The sequence below is a fragment of the Hydra vulgaris genome, chromosome 10 (assembly GCF_038396675.1).
Source record: "Hydra vulgaris chromosome 10, alternate assembly HydraT2T_AEP".
Classification (NCBI taxonomy): domain Eukaryota; kingdom Metazoa; phylum Cnidaria; class Hydrozoa; order Anthoathecata; family Hydridae; genus Hydra; species Hydra vulgaris.
In genome coordinates, this window is record NC_088929.1 from 24,902,641 (window position 1) to 24,930,000 (window position 27,360).

At 25.3% G+C, this 27,360-nt stretch overlaps 1 protein-coding gene across 1 annotated transcript in view; it reads right to left on the reverse strand.

Annotated features, from left to right (window-relative positions):
* Window positions 1–2,822: 2,822 nt before the first annotated feature.
* The window catches only part of LOC101239489 (active breakpoint cluster region-related protein), a 126,226-nt gene continuing 101,688 nt past the window's right edge, over window positions 2,823–27,360 (reverse strand). The window contains exons 17-25 of the mRNA XM_065807590.1: window positions 18,226–18,294; window positions 17,252–17,346; window positions 17,003–17,104; window positions 16,714–16,889; window positions 16,569–16,630; window positions 16,413–16,490; window positions 16,172–16,306; window positions 15,995–16,100; window positions 2,823–3,416 (exon numbers count right to left, since the gene is read on the reverse strand). Of these exons, the coding sequence (XP_065663662.1) occupies window positions 3,098–3,416; window positions 15,995–16,100; window positions 16,172–16,306; window positions 16,413–16,490; window positions 16,569–16,630; window positions 16,714–16,889; window positions 17,003–17,104; window positions 17,252–17,346; window positions 18,226–18,294 (1,142 nt within the window). The 3' untranslated portion in view covers window positions 2,823–3,097. The remainder of the gene's footprint in view (window positions 3,417–15,994; window positions 16,101–16,171; window positions 16,307–16,412; window positions 16,491–16,568; window positions 16,631–16,713; window positions 16,890–17,002; window positions 17,105–17,251; window positions 17,347–18,225; window positions 18,295–27,360) is intronic.

Consider the following 27,360-nt stretch of genomic DNA (forward strand, 5'->3'; position numbering starts at 1 on the left):
GATTCATTATAGTTTATTAAGTTTATACTATATTCATCTATTAAGATGACTTGTTTATCTTCAGAACTAAGCCTCTCAAGTAAGGGGTTGAGATGGTTAATAAAGAATTTTTGGTAGTGTAGTCACTATCACATGTCACTACCGTACCACTTAGTAGAGTCTTTGACAATAAGACTTTATGCGTGTTTGTTAATATGGGTGAACCCAAGAAGATCAACAGTTAAATCGGATTCTTTTATGGTCATTAGCCACTACTTTATTTCAGAATTTACAAAGTTTTTTTTTATTATGACATATTAGGCTTAAATAAAGTTAAAAAATAAATATAGATATCTTCCCCTCAGTATTATCTTGCTCTATCTACAAATGTAATAAATGAAATGTTCTGTCTAATACATAAAATATAAAAAATATTTACGAACAGAGGCGTAGAAAGAATTTTTTGGTGTTCCAGATAGGTAACTTCCAGACATGGAGCAAACTCCAAACATTTATATGTTTATACTTATGTCAAATAATGAGTGTTTGCAAAAAATTGCAATGATTGGAGGCTGGGAACAAAAATGCCCCAAAATTTTCGCCCCCCTGCCCAAAATGTGAGAGCAACAAGTTGATGAAGTATTATTTGTACTATTCTTAACTAGACTTATATTCATCGATAAATTTTAGATTTCATTTAAAAATATTTTAGCGTTCAAAAATTATGACCATATAAAGTTTAAACCCCCCTCAATTTGAGGGGGTTGCACATTTTATATAGTAATAATTTTTAAACGCTAATAGATAATACTATGAAACTTAAAATTTATCGATGAATATAAGTCTAGTTAAGAATAGTACAAAAAATACTTCATCAACTTGTTGCTCTCACGTTTGGGGCAGGGGGGGCGAAAATTTTGGGGCTTTTTTGTTCCCAGCCTCCAATCATCGCAATTTTTTGCAAACCCTCATTATTTGACATAAGTATAAACATATAAATGTTTGGAGTTTGCTCCATGTCTGGAAGTTATCTATCTCGAACACCAAAAAATTCTTTCTACGCCTCTGTTTACGAATAAGTACAATGTTCTACCTGATATATTATATTATATTACATAGAACATTGTATTCATTCATATATAATTTTATTTATCTTTTTTAATTTATTTTACATATTAGATAGAACATTTTATTTGTTAAAATGAGATAATACTGAGGGGACGATATGTCTAATATTTCTATAAAAAAAAACTGAGAAATAAAAACTAAGAATTATTGATTTAAAAACGGAGTAATGATAATTCATAAAAAAAAAATGATAGTGAATTATAATAATGGTAAAGAGATTTAAATTTTAAACTTTAAAGCAGAACTAAAAATTAATATAAATTTTTAAAGCGTGAAATAAAATGTAGTTAATGAAAGGTAATATAACAGGTAATTACCTGTAGGAGGTAAATAATAAAAAGATAATAATATGAGTTAAATATTATATATATGTGTGTGTGTGTGTTTGTAGTGATACTGTTTTAAAGTTGCATATACTATCAAGAAAGTGCTCGATGAACTTAGCCAGAGCTATAGTATAGTAGAAAATAAAACTACTTGAATTTCACAACTTTCACAACTTCATGCTATTGTAATCATCAGGTGAAATACAAATATATAACACAATGAAATACAAATATATAACACAATGAAATACAAATATATAACACAATGAAATACAAATATATAACACAATGAAATACAAATATATAACACAATGAAATACAAATATATAACACAATGAAATACAAATATATAACACAATGAAATACAAATATATAACACAATGAGGAAAGTAATAGTAAAATGAGTTCCTAAGCAACAAGAAAACTGAATAATATTATATTTAATAATAAATACTTAATTTCAAAGAATGGTAACTTTAATAATTACAAATAAACTTAATTTTAGTAATCATGAATACTATAAATTATAACGAATTTTTACAAAAAACGCTGAGTAAAAAAAAGTAAGAACTTTTTATCATCCTCATTTTTTCTTTCTACTTATTTATTTTGCTCTTTGATTATAATAATCTTTGTCTATGAAGTTCTTAACCAACTTTAAATGTTCAAGATTTTTAATCCGATTCTTTTTCGCCTTTTCCTATTAAGAAAATTTCACTCTTAATCTCATTTAAAGATATATTAACATATTAAATTACTATTACATAATATTAACTCTATTGGGTAAACTGTTTTTTATTTCATTTTTGCTTGCTTCTTATTTACAACTTTATTTTAAAATAGCTCCTCAAATCTTTACATCACTCCTAGGAGTGCGTGATGTAAAGATTTGAGGACTGCGAACTTTACATTGAAATAAAAAAATATCAAACTGATAGCAAAATTCGGTGAAAAAAACCATTAAATGGGTTTAGCTCCAAGAATATACAAGCTCCTCAACTTTAACTCAAATGCAACCTCATCGATTGATAATTGAAAAGTCCGATAGACGAAATGAATTTATTTAAGCCAGAGGAAAAAAAATAATCTCTTTAATTAAAAAGTTTTAATTAATCATAGAATTCATTTTTTAGAAAGAATTAATTTAAAATTAATATAAGCATTCATTTTTTAGCAACTTTAACAAAATAAAAACATTTATGAAACTAGGCATTGTTTTCCCGAGAGGGAAATAGATTATAATATAAAAACGTTTTTTTTATCAACTGGGTCACTGAGGCACATTTTAAGTGTTGCTCTTTTTCACTATTTGAGGCAACATTAGAAAATTTAGAGAATTTTTAATTTCAGGTGACTATGCCAGATTAAACGAAAAAAATTAGACAACTATCGATAAATACACGTCAGAAAGTATATCTATGATTAATAAATCATTGAGAAACAAAATAATAAATAAACTTATACATTTTGACACACTAATTCAGGACAACAATATCTAGGACAACAATATCATGAAATATTAAAAAAACTAACTTAATTCATAGTGAGCCTATAATAAATAATTACAAATAGAAAAAGCGCGAAGAAAAATAATTATAAAGAATAAAAGAGTATATAAAACTTTAAAAAAATCAAGTTAAATATTTGCACGGCTTAAAATATTCTTATATAAGAAATTCTTCAGCAGACTGCAACAAATGTCCTTGCAATTTATTAGCTTTCTCTACATCAAGCCTTTTCCATAACTCTAAATCATCTTCAGGTAAACATGCTCGAGGATTGTTTTTAAGAGCCAAAAAATATCTAAACACGCCTACTTGTGACATAACATCAAGCGCACCAATATCAAATGTATCAACGTTACAAGAGCTAGACTCGTTTTCTTTAACTGAACAAGATGATGGTGTACGAAGGACAGTTGGGCCAAAAACAGTTGCTAAATTGTTTACACCCATCTTGTTTATATTTTCTTGTAAAGAAACTCTAAAAGAAAAATTATATTTATAACATTTATATATATTTATAAATATGAAAATATGTGAAAATAAATAGAAAAAATGAAAAATATGTGGAAAAAAAAAATTAAACAAATTCAATAAAAACTAAAAGAACTTGGTTAAAAAAAAGAAAAGAAATGAATTTTGAAAAAATTCATTTTTCTTTTTTTAACAGAGAAATCATACTTCATTTTGGAAACAGAGAAATCATACTCGCATAATCATACTTCATTTTGGAAACGAGGGAGCAAAAAATCACAGCACCTTATACTTTCCTGAAAATTGATTAGTATAAAAATATGGTTAAATTATTTTTTTCATTTTTTATGTCAACCTTGAAACCGTGGAAAAAAACAATAGTTTTACTTTTCATAGAGAATGATATCTTTAAAAAAATATTTATACTGAATGATTGACAAATAAAAAACCAATATCATTGAAAAGGATTTTTGAGATAATATTAGCGGTAAGTTAAAAGATATGGTCAATAAGAGGCGTGTTTAGGTTCCTCACGCCCCACAGTGTTTTAAAGAGGTCAAAAAACGGCAAAAAAAAAAAAATGGTTTTACTAAATAGCAAGTTCAATTTTGAGAAGAATTTGATGAGGATTCCGAATCTGCAAAATAAAAAAACACTTCTTGATCACTTAAAAAAAAAAGTGATCAAAATACAACTCATCAAGAGGAACAATTATAATTTAAAATATTTATTTGATTAAGTTTTGTTTTATTTAAACTAATTAACATGCTGAATTTTAAGACATAATACTCTATTTAGCATGCTGAATTGATACTACTAATATTAACGCAAATCTTTTGGTGAAGTAAGAAGTAAGTACTTTTTTTGGTGAAGTAAGAAGTACTTCTCTTACATTATTAGAGAAGCTATTCTCTAATAATGTTAGAGCAGCAAACATTCTGTGAGCATGTAGATTTTTACAAAAATTACAACAATGAGGAGAATATAAAAAGGGTTTCTTCAATAATAATGAATACTCCAATAGAAATATATAATTTCTTGTATAATGAATTCTAACATAAATAAATAAACTCTATTGTAGTAGGCTCGAAAAAGAAATATATATAAACTCTAATATAATTAACTCTATCACAAATATTTATATAAACTCTAGTATAATATGCTCCAAAACAAATGTAAACATTAACTTTAATATCAACTTTAATCGAATAAACTCTTAAATAATAATCAATGTTCAAATAAACTCTTAAATAATAATCAATGTTCAAATAAACTCTTAAATAATAATCAATGTTCAAATAAACTCTTAAATAATAATCAATGTTCTTGTCTTTTTCACTTTGTCTCTAAAGTTTTTTTACTTGCATTGGATGTTTACCCTCATAAAATGTTCTTCTGATTTCTACAACAGATTTCTTATGTATATTTGTGTCGGCTTCCACAGAATGTTCCAAAAATTTCAACAATGTCAATACAGAATACAAACTTATTTTCAAAATGAACAAGAAATTAACATTTAGTTTACAGAAAAAAAACATATTTATCAATTAATTTTTAACAAGCCAAGCAAGAACATTAGCTGTTAGATGTTTACTTGCACTTTTTGAAACTTGTAGAAGATACTATAGGGTTCGATCAATAAGAAGGTGGTTGAACTAACGTCTTATCACATTAACTCTAGCTTTGCGGATTTCTTTGTAATACTTATCTACTATCAAATTTGAATTGTTTATTCAGCAGAATTGACTTTTTTCTTCAGCAGAGGAGAGTTACAGACCAAGTTGCAATGCCTTTTAGTTGCTATTCCTTTTTTGCACATTTTCTTAGTCATTCATTTAAGCTCCACAAACATGCAGGATTGGGTAGAGGCAACCTTTCCGTCAAATAATATAAACCCTAAATTTAATTGTAATTGATCTTGTAATGCTTCTGAAGAACCTCCTGGCTCTCTGGTATATTGAAATTAAAGTGCGATACCAATAGAAATACCAACTCCCCAACAAACACAATACAAAATCTAGATGTCTTAAATTAAAATGTACTTGATATTGTTTTAAAATAAATGTGAGTCTAGCTATAATGATAAGATCCATGATTACTTTTAAACTTAATTCAATAAAGTGCAAATATGTGCTGATAAAACTTTTCATATTAATTTTCTATACAATTGGAGAAGTGTTGATACAAAAATTAGGGTGGAACCTGGTGGAACTTTTTTTGTAGACAACTTTTTGTAAATATAAACTTTAAACATTTTTTTAAATCCTTTAAAAAAATGTGTCTGTTTTGAAAACTTTTTTTTTTTTAAAGATTTTTCTGTTTGATCTTTTTTGAGGATATTTCTGTTTGATCTTCTTTGTGGATATTTCTGTTTGATCTTTTTTGAGGATATTTCTGTTTGATCTTTTTTTGAGAATTTCTGTTTCAAAAGTATTTTCCATATTCTGAGAGTTAAAATAACTTGAATAAGTAATTTTCCATCAATTTTAATTTGATTAAACTAAAAGTTTAAAAACAAAACATTTATTGCTGAAAAAAAGTTTTTAATTTAGTTTTTATTAAAACTAAATTAAAAAATACTTTTTACTGAATGTATTTTTGTCCATTTTTAAAGATTTCTGAGGCACTGTGCAACCCCTTGGGGAACGGCATTACATGGGTAAGAGTCTCTATTCATTAGAAGAGTTATAAATAAATAGTTTTAAAGAAATAACGTAGTTATTGATGCACTTAGTTTTCATTAGAATATGTCCCATAAAATATATTTTATATTTTAATAGAGGAAGTTTTTCTAGAAATTGAAACTAAAATCTTATTTCTAGTTTTTTTTCAAGTTTTTTGTCAAAAAAAAGATTTAACATGTGCAAAAAATTTTTTAACAGATTTATCAAAAAGCTGCGCCATTTTTTTTAAAGGTCATGAGGGTTTAAAAGAAATTCTTTAATAAAATTTCCCTAGGATTGCCAAGATGGTGCTGTAAAGATGGCATTACTGTCGCAATATAGTTTATACAAAAAATTCTTTAACAAAATTTTTAACATTAAATTTTTTAATTTTTAACAATATTTTTTTCAGATTTTTTTTTTGTCATTGAGTATGCATTATATATTGATGAGTTAGTAACACAAAAAAGTACAAAAAATTTGTTTTTTAGTTAAGCATGCAGAAATACTCACCAAAGTTCTTTCTATCAGTAACACAAAATATACATATATATATATATATATATATATATATATATATATATATATATATATATATATATATATATATATATATATATATATATATATATATATATATATATATATATATAAAGGTGTCCCAGACTATATAGGAGAATTTTTTTTTTCGAATTTTAAAACGCATACCCTCTATTTTTTTCATTCGACTCCAAAAAATTAAATATTAAATATTATTGAGATCAGATAACGATAACCTGTGCTGACTTCAAATGTCAAAGTTTAAGTTAGTATTGAAAAGTTCGTATGGATCTATAGGGACATCGAAGAGTTCATTATTTATATTCAGTAAATTTTTTTACAATAAAGATATCTGTTTCTGTGTCCTTGTACGCAATGTAATAAAAATTGCTTTTGATCCTCTTAAACAGTGATTAAACCATGAAAGTATTGCATTAATTTAACGCTCTTTCTGCCATATCATTAACTCCTCTCAGTGATGTATATAATATATAAAATTGGAGGTTACCAATCCTTGGGGAAAACCCCTTGTTATCATGTTTGATGCTTTATTGCCTTGTATTAATCTTTGGTGTTGATTAGTTAAAAAGTTGCCAACTCAGTTGCATATAACATTTGATATTCCATAAAAAGTAAAAATGCAAATATTACAACATTTAAACCACTTTAATTAGTTGTAGAAAACTATTTAATATGTTTATGCTGACAATAAAACATGTGTTATTTTTAAAGAGTTTTTAATTGTTTTTGTAAAAAGCTATAAAACAACAATAACATAACAATAAAACAAACTCTAAAGTTTTGACAATATAAAGAGCTTGTGATAATATAAAACAACTGTGACGCTGTTCATGTTGCTGGGTTATAAAGTTCAGTTTTTATAGCAATAACATAAAACGCGTTTAAAATAAAACAAAATAAATAAATAGAAATACTTAATTTAAAAAAAAATGCATAAGCATGCGTAGACCAAACGAGTAAGGTCAAAACAAAAATACATTAGATACCATGTTTTTTATAATTTATTGCTATTACTATTAAAAATCTAAGTATAATAAACGTACTATTAAAAATTTAAGTATAAATAGTTTTTTCATTCAAATGGTTTTTAAGTTGATGTCCAATTTTTTTGAACAGAAGTAGTTAGTGATCGGAGCCCTGTCCCTGTCCTAAGCTGAAAATGAGACTTTTTGCAAATCTGGCTCTGGCTCCAGCAAAATTATAAGATATAGCTGGGGTTGATAGCTGGGGCTAGAAAAATTTTTTTTAAACTTTATATATTATAACTTTATGCTTACATTTACTATTTATATAATACTGGCATATATTTATATATTTTTAAACTTTAATTTACTTCCTTTTTACTAAACTAGTAAACAGTAAAAGGATGCAACTTGTTGTCCATAAGCCACTGTAAGCCTTAGGCTGTTACAAAAGAGAGATCAGGTTAAAAATCAGCTGCTTGTTCTAAGCAATTAAAAAAAGAGCCACTTTAGATGTAAAATTTTCATCAAGATCAATATTGTAGATAAGAAACAATACAGGAACAAAGATAGAACCTTGTAATACCCTTAAAGTTACTTGAAATAAAGAAGAGTGTAGGTCTTCAAAAATAACTTTAATACTGCAGTTAGAAATAAATAAATTAATCTCAAAACCTTTATATAAAAAACTAACAACAGAGTGAAGACTATTCGTAGTATAGTTAGAGAGGTCAAAATGTTTTCTAGAGTTTTGAAAAATTGGAACCACTTATTTAGCACTTTTTAGCAAAAATTGAAGAGAGTTCTGGAGAACACTATTTTAAGACTAAGATGGAAATCTTGTCTGGAGCACAAACTGTAGAAGTTTTTAATTAAGAATTAACTTTAGCATTGGAAGCCAGAGTGATTTGAATGTTTAGCAATGGGTTAATCTGTTTAACTGGCAGTAAGAGCATGGCCATTAGATTCAAGAGTCAAGTTGGAGTAAGATTTCTTTGCAAATAACACTGCTTTATTCTGGGGAGAAGTAAAAAGATCAGACCCATGAGTTAAAGATTAAATGTTAAACTTACTTTAGTTAATGACATTGTTGAAGACTAACCAAAAGTCTTTAGAACCTAGCATCTGAGATAAGATACAAGATGAATAACAGATGATTAACAGAGCTTAACATCAGACAAGGATCTTTTTACATTGGCTTGGAATAATAAGAGAGATGTTCTTGTAAAAAATATGCAAAAAATGATTAAAGTTTAATAAAGCTACTGGTCAAGATGGTGAAAAACGTGGAGTAGAATACGGCTTGACTTAAAATCAAAGAGAAGGAATAAAAGCTTTCGAGATGCGCTTTATGCATACATAATATGGATATAAACATACATGTTTGCTATTTATTTAAATGCTGGCATACAATATCCTTACATATTTATATAAACTTTAGTATTTATATGGTGTGTTATTTGCCGAAAGAGAAGATGATGATTATGATAATGATGATGATGATTATGATGATCATGCTGATCATAATGTTTATACATGCATATATATAAAAAATATAACATGAATTTTGAATTGAAAAAAAACAAACTTTAGGATGTATAAATGTTTATGCAGCCCCAGTCACAAACCCGGCCCCTGCTATATTTTATTAAACCCGGCCCTGGTCAAATATCAACCCCGATCATTTAGTAAACAAAATTAAAATAACTTTTTTTAATTAAAATTTTTTACAATAACTAATTTTTGGTTCAACGTTTACAATAATCACAGGTTTAATTTTTGAAATAGAATGTTTTCTACTTTGAAAACTATTTTCAAGAAACAAAACAAGTAAAATTAAAAAATGAATTTTTAAAACCTAATGTTTTTATGTTATAAAAAACAAATTTTGCAATCAATTTTTTCTGATATTACTATTTTATTTTATTAACATTTGACTGTATGCGTGTGTGTAAAAAAAAAATTCCGTTTACAAAGTCAACGCCTTATCCAAATAAGCTAATTGCGCATATAAGTAGAAAATAATATAGTTATTTTTAAAATTATTCTTTTTCTTTCCAGATAAAAAATAAACTTAATTAAAATTCACTAAGTTAATTAACTTATTGCAAAACTAATTATTGAATATTGTATTGTCATCAAGCAAGAGTATGTATGCAAAATTTGAAGAAAATCTATCGTCAGGAGGCGACTCAAAAATTGATTGCAAGATTTGATGCTCACAGACAAACAGAGACGAAGAGTTAATAAAAGCATTGGGAAAAAAATTTTTGTTTCAAAATGTTTACAATTTAAATACAATTTTCTTCCTCGCTTGCACTATGCTCTAAATCTGATATTGTTATCGTGGCTAGATATACATTTAACTTTCAGGAATGACCACTGGGTATTATGGATGCTGCTGCAATTGCATTTATAATTATTGAATGTTAAAATTTTTTGAATTTTGCCTCTTTTTTTTTTAAATATCAATTTTTAAACGCAAAAATATTGGAATGAGAGAATTTTAGAAGACTTTTTTAAGAATTCTTCTGTGCAAATAGATTTCTTTTTTGAAAAATTCCTAAAAACAACTTGCGCATTTATAGAAAATGTTTAATCTTGATATCGCTTTAAATAAAATTTAAATATAAAAAAATGGTATCACGTTTTTCATATTCTTTTTGACATTTCTTGTTAAAATAATATTTAGTTAGAAGCTTATATCATATTATTTATCAACATTATAACAACATATAAGATATAAATAGAAACATTTGTATGGCTAACTCTTGTGAGTCTGTATATTAAGTAAATTAATATAGTTGATAAGTTAATATTTAGTAACTGTAATTTACTGAAGTAACTTAACTGGCTGTTTTGATTCAGTTTATAAGTACATTTACTGTTATGTACTTTATCCATTCAGTAAATCAATGTAAATATAAGGTTCAGCAAAAAAGTTACTGGTTTCTATTAGCATTGATTAACTATTAGAAAAATTTTTTAATAAAAATAAATTTAATATATATTTCAATATACTTAAAGTAGTAAAATTAATAATATAAAATTGTTTATAAAACAATAATCTAAATTATTCATAATAATTTAATTTGGGGCAACACTTTGAAAATAAAGATAAAAAAACCAAGATGTTTTGTTAAAAAAAAAGAATGAAGAAAAAATTCGCTTTAACGTCTTTTCCTTTTTAAACTTTTCGCTTTAACAACCTTTTAAAATATTATTGGCTTCCACGCACACAGATTTAAAGTAATTTAAATTCAAAAGTGCATTATGTTGAATGATAATCTTTGCGCAAAAGAGCAGATCAAGCAGATCATATCAGAGCAGAACAACTACGCTTCTATTCAAAAGATAAATTTAATGTGACATACTTTATGAGCACTAATAAAAAAACTTAGACAAAACATTACTTTTAAGAATTGCCAAAAAAAAAGGCTAAATAAGAAAGAAAAAAAAGAAAAAAGAACAAAAAAAAACAAAAAAACAAATCGCGAAAATATTTTTTTTAAGAAAAAACTAATTGTGAAGGTGTGAAAAGCAATTACAACTCGCGATTGCGATACGTTTATTTCGAGCCCTGAGAACGTTGGAGTACTTTAGAGACTATTGAGGTTAATGAAACTGGTCTGTAATTGCTAGCTGATCAGATGGCGATCACAAATAATACCGCATATGTATTAAAACTTATACTTTTAAGGTCTTAACCATTTTACATTGACTATATCACTTATTTTTCTTGTTTACAAATACATTTATCTATATGTAAATATATATATATATATATATATATATATATATATATATATATATATATATATATATATATATATATATATATATATACATTTATATATATATATATATATATATATATATATATATATATATATATATATATATATATATATATATATATATATATTTAATAACAACAACAAAACTCTAATTATACCAAAATTTGGTTCAATAACAAAAACATTTAATTAACACTATTGTTCGAATAGTTGCCATACGGCACTATTTACTGGTTATAGCTATAGTGGTATTCGGTTTTCTTCCAATTAACTTCCAAATAGCAATTAACCTGTTTTCTTTTTTGAATATTGGGGTTATGTCTGTCAATTTCCATTTAATTGGTCCTCTTCCGGTTTTGAGCGATTTTTCAAAAATCATAGCAAGCATTAAGTGGTAAAGCAAAGGCACATGGTTTTAGTTTTAATTAATTTCACAGTTATTATATTATCTATTCACAAGAGTAAGACAAAAAGTAATTTTTTAAAATATAAAAATTACTTTTTTTACCTGGTAAATTAATGGTATTTTCCCTGATAAAGATTTAAAGTAATCATTCATTTATCAGATTTAAATAATTTTTTATTTTATTTGCATGGAATACAAATATTTCAGACTTATGCTTCCTTGGTACTGGAATGTTTTTTTTTGTGTTATCAAATTAGGTATATTTTTAGTAAAAAACCAACTCTTGTTGGTCTCAAATTTTTTTTTTTTTTTGCTGATGTTAAATTAGGTTGTTAGGGAGCAGAAACCCCACAACAATACACTCCACAAAAACCACAACAATACCCTCCACAAAAACCGTAACAATACCCTCCGCAAAAACTGTAACAATACCATCTAAAAAAGATTCTTAAATATTTGATAAGTAACTTTTGTTACTTATCAAATATTTAAGAATCTATTGACTAACAACATTTTTTTTGTAATTTTTTTTTTCCATTTTAGATTTTTATAAGAAATCATAAGAAATTGAATTAAACTTTCTGAGAAATGAAAAAGAAATGAATTAAACTTTCTGAGAAAAATTGATGAATTATGATTCTTTCTAAAACTTTTGTATAAACTTACTTTATTAGTATTCAATTTATAGAAAAAATAAATGTCAATAATAATTTATGTTAAGAAACCATAAAATGTCTATAGTAGGCATAATATGTTAAAATTGCTTCTAAAAATCTCTGATGTAAATATATGCTTAACTTTTTTATTTAATTTTACTTTTTTTCTTTGGTAGGAATGGGGAATAGAGGTATTACTTTGCAAGGCCATCGCAGAAGGCGGTTGTGTTTTTTTAACTGTTAAGAAAAAAAAAAAGGAAATAATGAAATAAAATAAAATAAATGCCCTCTCCTTTTTCCATTTAAACATATCATCGTTACAAAAACAATTTGAGGATTAAAACATAATACTATCATTAATTAATTTTAATTTTTCCATTAATAAAACTGAAACTAGGTTAAAAAAAGGAACAGCTTCAACTCATCAGATTCTTATTAATGAGCACACACCAATGAAACCCTCTTGTGGCGGTACATTATTATATTTATAAAAAAAAACTAATATACAAATGAAGAGATATTTTATTCTATTTATCAAAAAAAAAAAAAATTAATATACAAATGATGATTTAATAATTTACACACCTAATTCTTTAGAATCCACATGTTGAAAATATTTTTTCTAAAAATATTATTGTATACCCTACTTCAAAAAACATCTGCTGAAAATAAATGTTTTCTTACTCAGTGATTATAATATTGATCTGATACAATCAAATAATGACATTACGACATCTGATTTTTAAAAACTATTTTCTTTTTATAATATTTGCCCTTTTATCAATTTGCCAACTAGAATTACTGATCACTCTGCTACAATTATTGATAATATTTTCTCTAATTTAATAACTAATGAAATTATTTCAGGAAATTTGACAACTTCTGTTTCTGATCACTTACCTCAATTTTGCATTTGTCTCAATTTCAATAAACTATTTGTACCACACAGACACAACTTATATAGCAGGAGTTTTAAAAACTTTAGTAAATAAAACTTTAAATCTGATTTATCAAAAATTGACTGGAATGATGTTATAAAGCCTAACTCATGTTTTAAAACAATTATTACTGAAACAACATTGATTTTAGATCACTATGCCCCACTTAAAAAAACAAGTATCAAAAACTTCAAATGTCAATTCATGGATTACAAAAGGAATTATAAAATTCATTCAAGTGCACAATCTTTTCCAATAAAAACTGTTAACATCTATAGATCAATATATGATAATTACATTAATTAAAATTAGCAAAAAAATCCATTTTAAGGAATTTTTCTCAGAAAATATAAAAAATCTTTGGAAACATTAGAAAGAGATTTACATTCTAATAAATATCGAAATTTTTAATAAATCATCCCCCAACTATTTGCAAGAAAATGTAACTTATATAACTGTACCGACACTTATCTCTTAATCATTTAAAACTTTTTTTACAAATGTTGCTTATAAACTCAAATCCAATATTCATTCGTCTTATATTAACAATCAAAAGTATCTTAAATATCCAAATTCACATAATTTATTATTATCTCCAACATAATTTATTATTATCTTCAACAAATATTCTTGAAATTTCATTTCTTATATCTAAATTGAATTCAAAAAAATCATTAGGTTCAAACAGCATTTCCATAACATACTTATAGATTTTAACTATAAATTTTTAAATATTCTTTCTAAACTATTTAATATATCATTCATAAATGGAACATTTCCTGATACTTTGAAATTATCTTGCATTATTCCAATATTTAAAAATGGCTCTAAACTTTAATGCACTAACTAGAGACCTATATCTCTTTTATCTAAAATTAATAAACTTCTTTAAAAACTTATGTATTCTAAAGTGTACTTTTTTCTAAACTCATTTAATTGTTTAAATGATTTTGAATTTGGTTTTCAATCAAACCATTCCACTTGCAATGCATTAATAAGTATAAAAGAAAAAAATCAGGAAAGCTCTTGATACTAGTTATTTCGTTTGTGGTGTTTTTATTGATTTACAAGAAGTTTTCAATACCGTTGACCATAGTATTTTGACTTAAATATAGAACATTATGGAATTCACTGTATTGTAAATGGTTTCAATCTAATCTTTCAGGACAAAAACAATTTGTCCTAATGGTTTTAATTCTAGTTCTTGGTCCTCTTTTATTTTTAATCTACGTTAATGACCTAACCAACTCTGTTCACTTCTCCTCAGTTCATCTGTTTGCTGATGATACAAATTTCTTGCACATCAATAAATCATATCATTCATTATGCAAAAATATAAAGTCGAATCTAAAAGGTATAGTTCACTGGTTAAATGCAAATCTAATGTCATAACACCAAAAATATTGAATTAATTTTTTTTTTATCTCCAAGAAAAAACTATTTTTTAAAAATGTTGAAATCAAAATTAATAATAAACGGCTATATCCCTCAAGAGCTATTAAATATCTTGGTGTGTTAATTGACTGCAATCTTTCATGGAGCTTTCAAACTGATGAACTAAGCAAGATCGAGCTAATGGTATGTTTTCAATAATTAGTCGTTATGTTGATAAAGTTACACTTAAGAATATTTACTATGCATCCTCATCTTAGCTGTTGTTGTCAAGTTTGGGGTCAAGTTGGACACTATCGCATTAAAAAGTTGCTATCGCCTAAGCATTGCATTTGAATGACTCCTAAAAAACTACATCCTAAATTACCTTTTCACCATCTTAAACAAAATCAATTTTAAAAAATTTGAAAAACATTTTATTTTAATTTTAGACATAATTTTAGACATTTTAGACATTTATCCTTACTATTACTATATTCTTTTAATTTTCTTTTCGCTATTACTATTATTTTTTTTCGCAATCTTTTTGTTTGTTTCTTTTTTCTTTTTTTAATATTTTAACTGGCAAATTATGATTTCTACATGTTTATTTTTAATGTATGTTCTACGTGCTTTTATGTGTTTACGGTCCATGTGTTTCAATGTATGTCTTTGCTTATTATTACTTATATTTAAAAATTGGTGTCACTCCTTTGATCAGATTTCTGTATGAGTGACACCATCCTAATAAACTTATTATTATAAATAATTTTATGATTATAACTACCATTATAATATTTATTACTATGATATTTTCATTTTTTTTATTCTAAATATACTTATTATTACTATTATCATAATTTATATTAATTTTGTTATCTTATATTATTATTATATATTATTGTTATTATTACTATTATTATTGTTATTATTATTTTTATTATTAATATAATTGTAAAAATGATTTAAGAAAAATAAGCTTGTTGTTTTGTTGATGGAATCTTAAGGTTTATTTTTTCACAAATTTAAAAACTTTCAATATTATTTTGACTATATATATAAAAAAAAAAATTAATTTCTAAAAACATCTACAAAATCACAGGAGCCCTTAGCGTCATAAAATCTATTCTGTAAAAAGATTAAAATCGATGTTTATTATCCAACAAAATAAATTTTTTAGTAAAAAAATATATTTAATAAAGAGCTTAAAAGTAAATAATAAAAAAATAACCTTCGTAAATGTTCAAAAAGATAAAGTGCAGTTAGCATATTAACTCTTGGAAGTTCATGTAAAGTATCTAACATAAACTGTTCTTTTTCATTGGCATCTTTAATACCTACATTGAACAATAAAAACATTAAAAAACAGAAAGTATTACTGTAATAAGTTACACTATAAAAAACTTACTTAATCCTTCAACAAACTTAGGATACAAGCTCCCTGTAAAAAGTGATTGTGGAAGTTCTCTAAAGTATAGTTTTAATATTCCAGCCACGGCATGGATATCAGTTTCTCCAAGAAGCAACACAGCGCTTTGTGTGTCTGGAATTAAAAAGAGAATTTATTAATAAAATTAAAATCTCAAAAAACTTAAAAAAATAAGAAAGCTTTAGATATAAAATTTTTATAGTTGAAAGCATTAACTTACGATCATTAAAAAGTTTTTTTATATTTTGAATTTCTGATGCTATACCAGATAGCCTGTAGATACCAACTTCATCCATACCTAAAACAATTTTTTTATTTAACTATTAAAAAATTTTGAAAAAAGAAAATTTGCTAAAAAAAGTAAAAGAAAACACACCCCTCTTTTCAATTTCTTTGATGCAGCTGATCACAATTATTGGAATAACTGTTTTTTCTCGGCTAAACCATAAGTCCAGATTTAATAATAACAGTCTTCAGATTTAATAATAATAAGATTTAATAATAATATTAAATTTTTTTACCTACATACAACAGAGATCGGTACACCAAAGACTCCAGTTTCACAAAAAGATTTTGTTTTTTTGATTCCACCCATTGAAGTGGCAAACGATAAGGATACATTCATTGAACATTGACCTCTATCCAAACTTAACACAAGATAATGAGTTTTGAAATCCATTAAATTCTCTCTTATTAACTAGAAACAGAGAAAGAAATTTTAGTTAAATTTTTTTTTTGAAATGTTAGGAAAAATTAAAACAACATTTTAAAGACAAAGATTTTAAATGTTCTTGACATAAAAAAACTCACATTTATTGAGCATTTACCACAAATATCATCTCCCATAAGCCTCAACTTATTGAAGCATGTAAGACGAAGACAAGTGCATGCCTCAATTTCCATATCAAATTCCTTAAAAATTGAAATAAAAATATTTAGAAAATATAATAAACTCAAAATTTAGGACTTTCAAAATATGAAAGTTTTATATGAAAAAGGGTGTAAAATTTGATAATTAACATTTAAAAAAATCAAAAAACATTAAAAAACTTATATTACCTCATCCCAATGGGGATCAGAACCCCTGGCAGTCTTTGTTTTAGCCTTTTTGAAATAATGTCCATAACTATCCATTTCCAAAACAACATATGTATCTAAAGTAATATTTTTATAAGATTAAAATATCTTTCTGTTACATAATGTCTATGGATAACTTTATATTGATACAATATATTTACAAAATGATTCTTTTAGGTACAATATATCTACAGTGCGTGTATAAATGCTTTATATAGCTACAGCATGTGGACAGAGCACTTTATATAGCTCAAGTTTTATAAAAGATGCATCTCTATATAACATTAAAATGTTGTATTAAAATGAAACAGTTTAGTTCTCTAATGATAATTATTAACAAGTTTAGTGACAATTAGTACAAGATAAAGAAAAATGTTATTGCATGATAGTCATAGAAAATTTTAATAAAATAAAACAATAAGATTCAAAGATTGCACGTCTGATAAATTTTATGTAGAGTTCAAAGAATTTAAAGCATATAAAAGTATTCATTAAGAAATAGATTAAAAATTTAAAAAATAAAAGATAAAAATAACCTTGTAATAATAACTTTTTTTTTTTCCTTCAGTTTTTTAGTGTATAAAGTTTTACTTATTATTTTTTGTTAGTCATTTATTGTTTTTAGTTATTATTCATTTTTAAATAGTGATATAAATTTTGTATACAGTATTTTGTATATATTTATGAAATATTTATTGAAATATTTATGAAAATTGAAATATTTATTTATGAGATTAAAAGTATTTTACTCATGAACTTTTTCACGTCCTGATTTGATTTGTTATGTATCTTTTTTAGCAGAACAAATATTATTAGTGTAAAAGGAGCTTATAAGCCTTGGATGGTAATCCTCCTAGTGGTGGTCTTGATCTGCGTAACTTGTTAAATCATTCGTAACAAACAAAAGATTAATAACAAACCTAAGGTTAGTAACAAACGAAAGGTTAGTAACAAACCTGAATTTCGATTGAAACCTTTTCCATTGCTAATGTTTACATACAAATAACCAGTAAGCGAGTTTTTATCTAATTAAAAAAGAAACAAAATTTAATAAAAAAGATCATACTTTAAAAAACTGCAACATTTTATTTTAATGTGCCTAAAATCATCATCATCATCATCATCATCATCATCATCATCATCATCATCATCATCATCATCATCATCATCATCATCATCATCATCATCATCATCATCATCATCATCATCATCATCATCATTAATATCAACATTTTTTTAGGGTTTTTGTTTTCTGGGTTGAACTGGCTGGCCATTTCCATATTCTTATTCTTCATTATAGACAATCTTGAGCATTTTATAAACATATTTAACCACATTTCTTTAGATATTTCAGTAATGATCTATGTAATCTGCTTTTTTAGAACATTTTTATGGTCAGTTAGCAATTGATTAATAAATAACCCTAATACTAATTGATTAATAAATACCCCCCCCCCCCCCAAAAAAAAATAAAAAATTTTTTTAATCAAAATCTAAGAAAAATTATCTTCTGAATACTCCGAATATACATACAATATACATATTATATATATATATATCTATATATATATATATATATATATATATATATATATATATATATATATATATATATATATATATATATATATTTTAAAATGTTGACAGCTTCAATAGATTTTATTTGTATAACTATTTTTAAAAAAACTTCTTTTTATGGATTAACTTTATTTGTTAAAAATATATTTATTTTTACAATATTTCGAGGGAATATAGATACCCTCGTTATCAAGTATATTAAAAACCGTTATAAAAAAAATAATATTATACAAAACTGCCTAAATTTAAGAAACAATGTTCTTTGTAAGAGCTACTTTTTGAGAGTTTTTTGCAACGTAAGAATTTAAACATGGGTTTCCAAAATGATGTCGTCACATAATTGCCATCATCCTGGTTAAGAACATTGTCGCAAAAGGTACTTTTGTTGTGTTGTATTTTCAACGCTTCCCTAACTTTCCTATTAAAACTATTTATTTCTATTTTTAAGGTATCACAACCATTCCAGTGGAAATTTCCTTGGCAAATTTTGGAATGTTCAGCTACAGTTGAATTTTTCCCTTTACCTTGTTGTGCACTTGTTTGATGCTGGCATATTGGAGATGATATCTTCAGTCCAGTTTCACCTACATAACATTTGGCACAAGAGCACTCTAATTTGTAAACACCGCGATAGGTCAACTGGTAGTGTAGGTTTATTTTTAGAACTAAGTAGACTTTGGAGATTTATTGGAGACTTAAACACTGGTGCGTATCCTGGTTTTTTAAAAACTCTTCGTAACTTAGGACTGATTCCAAAGATCCAGACAATTTTTTTTGGAGACATTATTTTTATTAGATCATAGAGTAGTGCTCTATGATCTATTAAAAATATTTATACAAATAAAATCTATTGAAGATGTCAACACTTAAAATTTACATTGAAGCCAAATATGGTAATAGCTTTACAAAGAAACCAACATGTTAAAAAACCTTAAAAAACAATTGCAAAATCGAAAAATTAGTGGGTATTTTTACAACGATGTATAAAACATTACATACTTCTGAAATTATTACGACTAAAATGTCCAGTAAACTCAACTTATGCAAAACAACTAAACGAAAAGTATAAACACAACCTATTATACCATATAAAGAATGAAGCTAAAAAATGTTTTTTTCAAAATACATACAAAGCAAAGTTTTGCGAGGAACGAATACGAGCAATTGTTGACAACTCTGACGATTTCAAAGCAATAACATCTATCACTGATAAATCCTATGAAAATATGTTCATAAAATCTAGAGAAAAAATAAAAGATAAGTTTGAAAGATTAAATAATACTGGCACTATCAAGAATAACAACAACAACAACAAAAAGAAGAAAATTAGAGAGATAACGCTTAATTTAGCTAATTCCGAAATTCCAATACATCACAAAAAATTACTTGATCTCGAACCTAAGTTTGTTCCAACACCAAAATCAATATCATATTTAGATATCAGTTCAGTTACTGAATCATGTGCATTAAAATTGCAATATAGTAAGAAACCAACTGAGGGAGTTAAATTAAGACAAGAAGTTTGTCAATTTTAAAGATGGCCAAACCAGTTAAAAGTAATCTTAACAATGAACAAAGGAGAGCTCTTTATGAAATTAGAAAAGATATGAATATTCAGATAAATCCCTTTGACAAAGGATCTCGATTAGTTCGAATCGATTGAAATAGTGCTCTAGAAAAAATTAAAGAACACTTAGGAGATACAAAAAAGTTAAAATACGACCCTACTACTCAAATTCTTCACAAAGTTCAAATCACTCTCAGAAAGTTAAATAAACTAGGGCATTTTACCAAAAAAGAATATAAAAATATCTACCTGAGTGACGCCGTGCCACCACGTTTACATGGAGTAATTAAAACCCATAAGCCTGAAAAAGGTTACCTAATGAGGTTAATTGTAAGCACCATTGGTACACCTATCAATATGGTACAGCCCACTCTAAACTATGGTAAATAGTATGGTGAATATGGTACAGCCCACTCTAAACTTAAATGAAACGCATTTAAAAAATTCTCAACAATTTATGGATACAGCAAAACTATGGGAAATTGATAAAATTGAAGTTCAGGTCTCCGTTGATGTTGTTAATTTGTACCTTTGGTCCCGATTTAAGAAGCAATCATTATACTAGTTGAAAGATTAAGAAACAACCAGAGCTTTATATCTAAATTAACTTTTGAAGAAATCAGGTTACTTTTAGAACTTTGTCTCTCTCATTGCTATTTTTTATATGAAATGACATTTATAAGCTCGAAAACTCCGGACCAATTGGGTTAGCTCTTATAGGGGTAGTTGCAGAGTGCTTTTTACAACATCATGAAAGTAATGCTCTTTCATTGGCGCTAAACAACAACATCCATGTGAAATCATTTAAAAGATATGTCAATGATATTCATTCAAGGTTCCAAGTAGAAGAAGGTGCACAAAAGTTTTCAGATCTACTTAACAAACAACACAAAAGTATTCAATACACAATGGAATCTGCCGAACCAATAAATTAAACTATCTTGATGTTTCAGTTACCAACAATAAAACTGGTACATATAGTTTTAAACTACATCACAAAAATGCAATCAAAAATGTTCAAATTAAACCAAACTCATGCCACGACCCTAAAATTATCAATGGTGTCTTTATTGGTTTCGTCAGTAGAGCACTACGTTTATGCACAAAAATACGTTTCTTATTGATGTATTTGTAGAAAACGGCTATAAGACAAAAAGTCTGGAAAAACTAGTTAAGTCTGCGAAAGAAAGTGCTAACAACAAAAAAGATCAACATTTCCTAATGTTGATCTTTTTTGTTATTTCCAAAAAGAATTGTGTCTTTACCCTGGATCCCTGGAATCAGTCCTAAGTTACGAAGAGTTTTTAAAAAACCAGGATACGCACCAGTGTTCAAGTCTCCAAAAAATCTTCAAAGTCTACTTAGTTCTAAAAATAAACCTACACTACCAGTTAATTCCTATCACAGTGTTTACAAATTAGAGTGCTCTTGTGGCAAATGTTATGTAGGTGAAACTGGACTGAAGATATCATCTCCGATATGCCAGCATCAAACAAGTGCACAACAAGGTAAAGGGAAAAATTCAACTGTAGCTGAACATTCCAAAGTGGAAATTTGCCAAGAAAATTTCCACTGGAATGGTCGTGATACCTTAAAAATAGAAATGAATAGTTTTAATAGAAAAGTTAGGGAAGCGTTGAAAATACAACACAACAAAAGTACCTTTCGCGACAATGGTCTTAACCAGGATGATGGCGATTATGTGACGACATCATTTTGGAAACTCATGTTTAAATTCTTACGTTGCAAAAAACTCTATTAAAAAACTCTCAAAAAGTAGCTCTTACAAAGAACATTGTTTCGTAAATTTAGACAGTTTTGTATAATATTATTTTTTTTATAACGGTTTTTAATATACTTGATAACGAGGGTATCTATATTCCTTCGAAATATTGTAAAAATACATATATTTATATATATATATATATATATATATATATATATATATATATATATATATATATATATATATATATATATATATATATAGTTCTATAAATTGTTGGCTTTGGAAGTACATTCTTAATGTACTTCCAAATGTAATTCTTAATGTAATTCTTAAGAATTATTTTTTACCTTAGTAAAAAATAATTCTTTTGCCAACATGTCACTTTTAATTACTTTTGACTTTCGTCCAACATTTCCGTGTTGTCAGAAAGTTAGAACCATTAATTTAAAAACAAATTAATCGTTTTTTAAAAAAACCGCAAAAATGCAAATTTAATTGACCAGAATGTTTTTAAAACATTCTGAATGTTTTTAAAACATTCTGAATGTTTTTAAAAACATTCTGAATGTTTTTAAAAACATACTGAATGTTTTTAAAAACATTCTGAATGTTTTTAATAATATAAACAATGTTTTTATTTTTACTTTTTTTTTTACTGTAAATCATGCACAGAGCAACATAGACTATTTTATAGCCTGACTTGCAACAGAGTGCTGTTACATCGACTGACAAATAGCCTGACTCGCAACGGAGTGCTGCTACATCGACTGAGGGTTTGGTTGGGGCAGGCAGTCTATCAAGTAATAAAAAAAAAAATTCCGGTCTTGCATTTTAATTTTTACTTTTTGTCAACAAAATATGGAAAAACTTTCTGACAACCAGTTAGAAGTTATATATATATATATATATATATATATATATATATATATATATATATATATATATATATATATACATACATATACATATACATATACATATACATATATATATATATATATATATATATATATATATATATATATATATATATTATATATATATATATATATATGAATATATATATATATATATATATATATATATATATATATATATATATAATTTATATATATATATATGAATATATATATATATATATATATATATATATATATATAATTTATATATATATATATAATTTATATATATATATATATATATATATATATATATATATATATATATATATATATATAATTTATATATATTATATATATATATACTTAAGTCGTTAGAGAAGCCCTGACATCAATTAATCGTTTTACAATTAATGAAATCATTCACAATGCACTTAAAAAAAAAAAAATTAACATCACGTTGGATACCCCACAAGTTAACCAATCAAAATCGCAAGAATAGAGTTGAGGCATGCAAGAAAAATTTAGCCTTTTTTAGAAACGGTCCATGGAGACCATGTGATATTATTACAGATGAGAGTCATGGTTTTATTTGAGACAAGTTGGACACAAGTCAACTAAATCTAGTTGGGTCGGTGAAGGTCAAGAAGCTATAGTAAGCTCTGTTAGCTTACGGTCAAGACGTTATGAAGGTCAAGAAGCTATAGTAAAGCTCAAGAACTATAGTAAGATGCAACAGGTTTCAGCCGAAAAACATGTTCTACATCTTCTTCAAAACAACAGGTGTTGTTTATTTGGGTTATGTTGAAAAGGGAGACACCATTATTAGCGAATATTATTTAAAAAATTGTTTGAAACCTCTTATATGCAAAATGAATAAGATCTAAAACAGGCACTCAAAATTTTAAATTTCTCCATGATAATGCTCAAACCGTCACAAATTGTCTAAACCAAGCTGGAATTACAATAATTCACCACCCACCATTCTCACCAGACTTAGCTTCATCCAATTATTGGCTATTCAAATTGATAAAAAAATCAAAAAACTCGCATAACAATGCTACTTTAAAGTATACCCAAAAAAGAGTATAAAAAAACGTTTGACAAATGGTTTGAAAGGATGCAACTTTGTATAGATAATAATGGTCATTATTTTGAACATTTAATAAAATAAATTTTAAAAAAACTTTTTTTTTTTTTTTTTTTATAGGGGAGTTCTTTGAACTTTCCTAAAAACCTAAGTATATATATATATATATATATATATATATATATATATATATATATATATATATATATATATATATATATATATATATATATATATCAAATCTTGGCGGTAATGTGGAGATTTAGCTTTCATTTGCACCCACACTCTTATTAACTTGTTTACACAAGCTATTTTTGGCTCTTTTAAAAATACAAAATCTAGAAATTAATTTGATACAGAAAATTTCAATGTTTAAAAAAAGTTACTGCGGATTATAAACTACAACAGGCAAAAAGCATTTTTTTATATTTAATAAATAAAAAATTAAAAAAAGATTTATATATATACATATATACTCTTAGTGGTTATTAAATGAGTTATAAGAACTATTATAGTTGCATTAAAAGATAGTGCGGTATCTTTTTAAAGATCTTTGCATTTTTATTGTGTCTCTTGCTTTTTGCATAGAAATTGAGAACAAGACAGAAATAACATTTATAATTACACTTTAAATGAATGAGTTTGATATTATAATTGTGTAAATCACTTCTGAAAAATTTTTGAAAAACTCTAAATGAATTGAATACAATAAAAATGAATTGAATACAATAAAAATATATCGTAGTTATTACTTTTTTTTTTCCTTTTTTATATGTTTGTATTATAAATATAAAATTACAAACAACATCTAAAATAAATTCTATAAGCTTATATTTTCATAATATATTAAATCTTTTTAAACTAATAACTTTAAACAGCTTTAACAACATTTTAAACAAGTGAACTTTTTTAAATAACTGACATTAAATTAAAGAGGTTTTTAAATCAACATTAAATAACAAAGGTCTTTTAAGAAGATTTTTTTTTAAGAAAAGTTTTATGTAATATATTTAAACTTATTTATTTTATAAACATTTGTATAAACTTGTTTTTATTTGTATATTTTAATAATATAATTTTTATCATACTCTATTATAAATTTATTATGTAAATTTTATAAATTTAATAAATTTATTATGAAATCAAATAATAAATTGCAATAAAAAAAAACAAAAACAGAATTTAAACCAATAGCTTGTGTAAAAACATATAGCTAAAAGTGGCTTGTTTAGCTTGCCATGTCCACTTTACTAAAGCTTTTATCAGCTCCCGCACTCATTTATTCCTGCCAAGGCTTGTATATATACAGTGGATGGCTAAATTATTAATTACACTTAACATTTTTATTAAAACTACAACTAAAGATGGGTTTTAAATGAATACATTAATTTTTACGCCTACATTCCTTAAGATTTAAATGTTTATATTTGTTTATTAAAAGTTTTTGAAGTTGGAACATTTATAAAGAATTGTGGCATCATTTTTAGCATTATAAGTTAGATTATGTAAAAACTTGTAAAAAGTGCATTTTTGCATATTTTATGCAAAATTCTTATACGCTCAAAAATGCGCAAATAATTTTTTTTGTTTTATGTTTATGTGACTCTGACTGAAGAACTTAGATTAGATTTTAACTTTAAAATTTAGAACTTTGGTGTCTAAAAATGGTCTGAAGTCTGAAGATATACCAAAAGAAAAATTTCATAAATATCTGCTTTTTTAAAACATTAGAATCACTCCTAAAGACAGATTGTAAAGTTAGTTAATGTTTCTGTGAAGAGAGTAAACAGAATCAAATTTAAATTTAATAAGAAAATTACCCTACTAAGTGCCAAGGTAAAAAATGTAAAAGATCACACATCACAAGAAACGAATAAACAATTTGTAAAACTTGTGTTGAATAAAATAATAAAAAGGACAAAATGTCTGCAGAAAATTGGGAAAACTTTAGTAAACATTTGTGTAATTGTTTATTGTAACAATATTAAAACATTCATAAGAGTTATTTTTATTTTATTTTTTCAGGTATGTTTCTCAGATGAATCCCAATTTGATATCTAGGACTTTTTAAAATGGAAAATTGAGCAGAAAACTTTAACCTACAAAAAAAGTTTCAAAGAGTAACTATTTAATGTCTAGCATAAATAAAATTAAAATAAACGTAAAGAATTCCAAAGTATGCCAAGAAGGATAAAAGAAGTAATTGCTACAACAAAAGGCCCAAAATACTAACATTTTTAAATTATCAACTATCTTAAATAAATGGTTAAAAATAATGATTTTTTTTTTAAAAGAAAAAAAAACTTATTTAACACCAATATTAGTATAAGTATTTAATATTAGTATTTAATATAAGAATATATAAAGTAGTTTATAATGAGAAATATCATAATTTTCAATTGTGTGACTAATTTGGCCACCCACAGTATAACCTATATCAAACCTCCTCTACCCATTAATTAGCCTCCATTACCCAATAAATTTAAGAAATCTTTAACCAAGTAAACTTAGTTGAAGTTTTCTTAAATTAGAATTGTTAGAATCTTAAATTCTTAAATTAGGTTGACCATACACTATAATCCAGAAAATAGAAACATTTTCTCTAAGCATAATTATATTAAGTCTTTTACAATATGTTTTAGACTATGAAATTTTGTTAAATCTAATCAAAGGGTAAATTGAAAAACTAAAGTCTGAAAATTGAAATTGGGTAAGATTACTTTCAAAACAATTTATGCAGTAATTGTTTATCTTGTTATGATTGAATATAGGATTTTTTGTTTAAAAAAAATTTATGTTCCAGAGGGTAAAATCTTAAAACAAGTTTTTAAGAAATAAATTTTATTAAAAAAATAAAAAGTCAAAATCTGCTTCTACATCCCATGCAATATATATATATATATATATATATATATATATATATATATATATATATATATATATATATATATATATATATATATATATATATATATATATATATATATGTATGTATGTATATATATATATATATATATGTATGTATATATATATATATATATATATATATATATATATATATATATATGTATATATATATATATATATATATATATATATATATATATATATATATGTTTATGTATGTTCAAAATTTAAATAAAAAAAGATAAGTACTTTAGCTTGGGTATTTTGCACATTTTGTGACGCTACCCACAAAAATGTTTAAACTGAGGAAAACAATGTTTT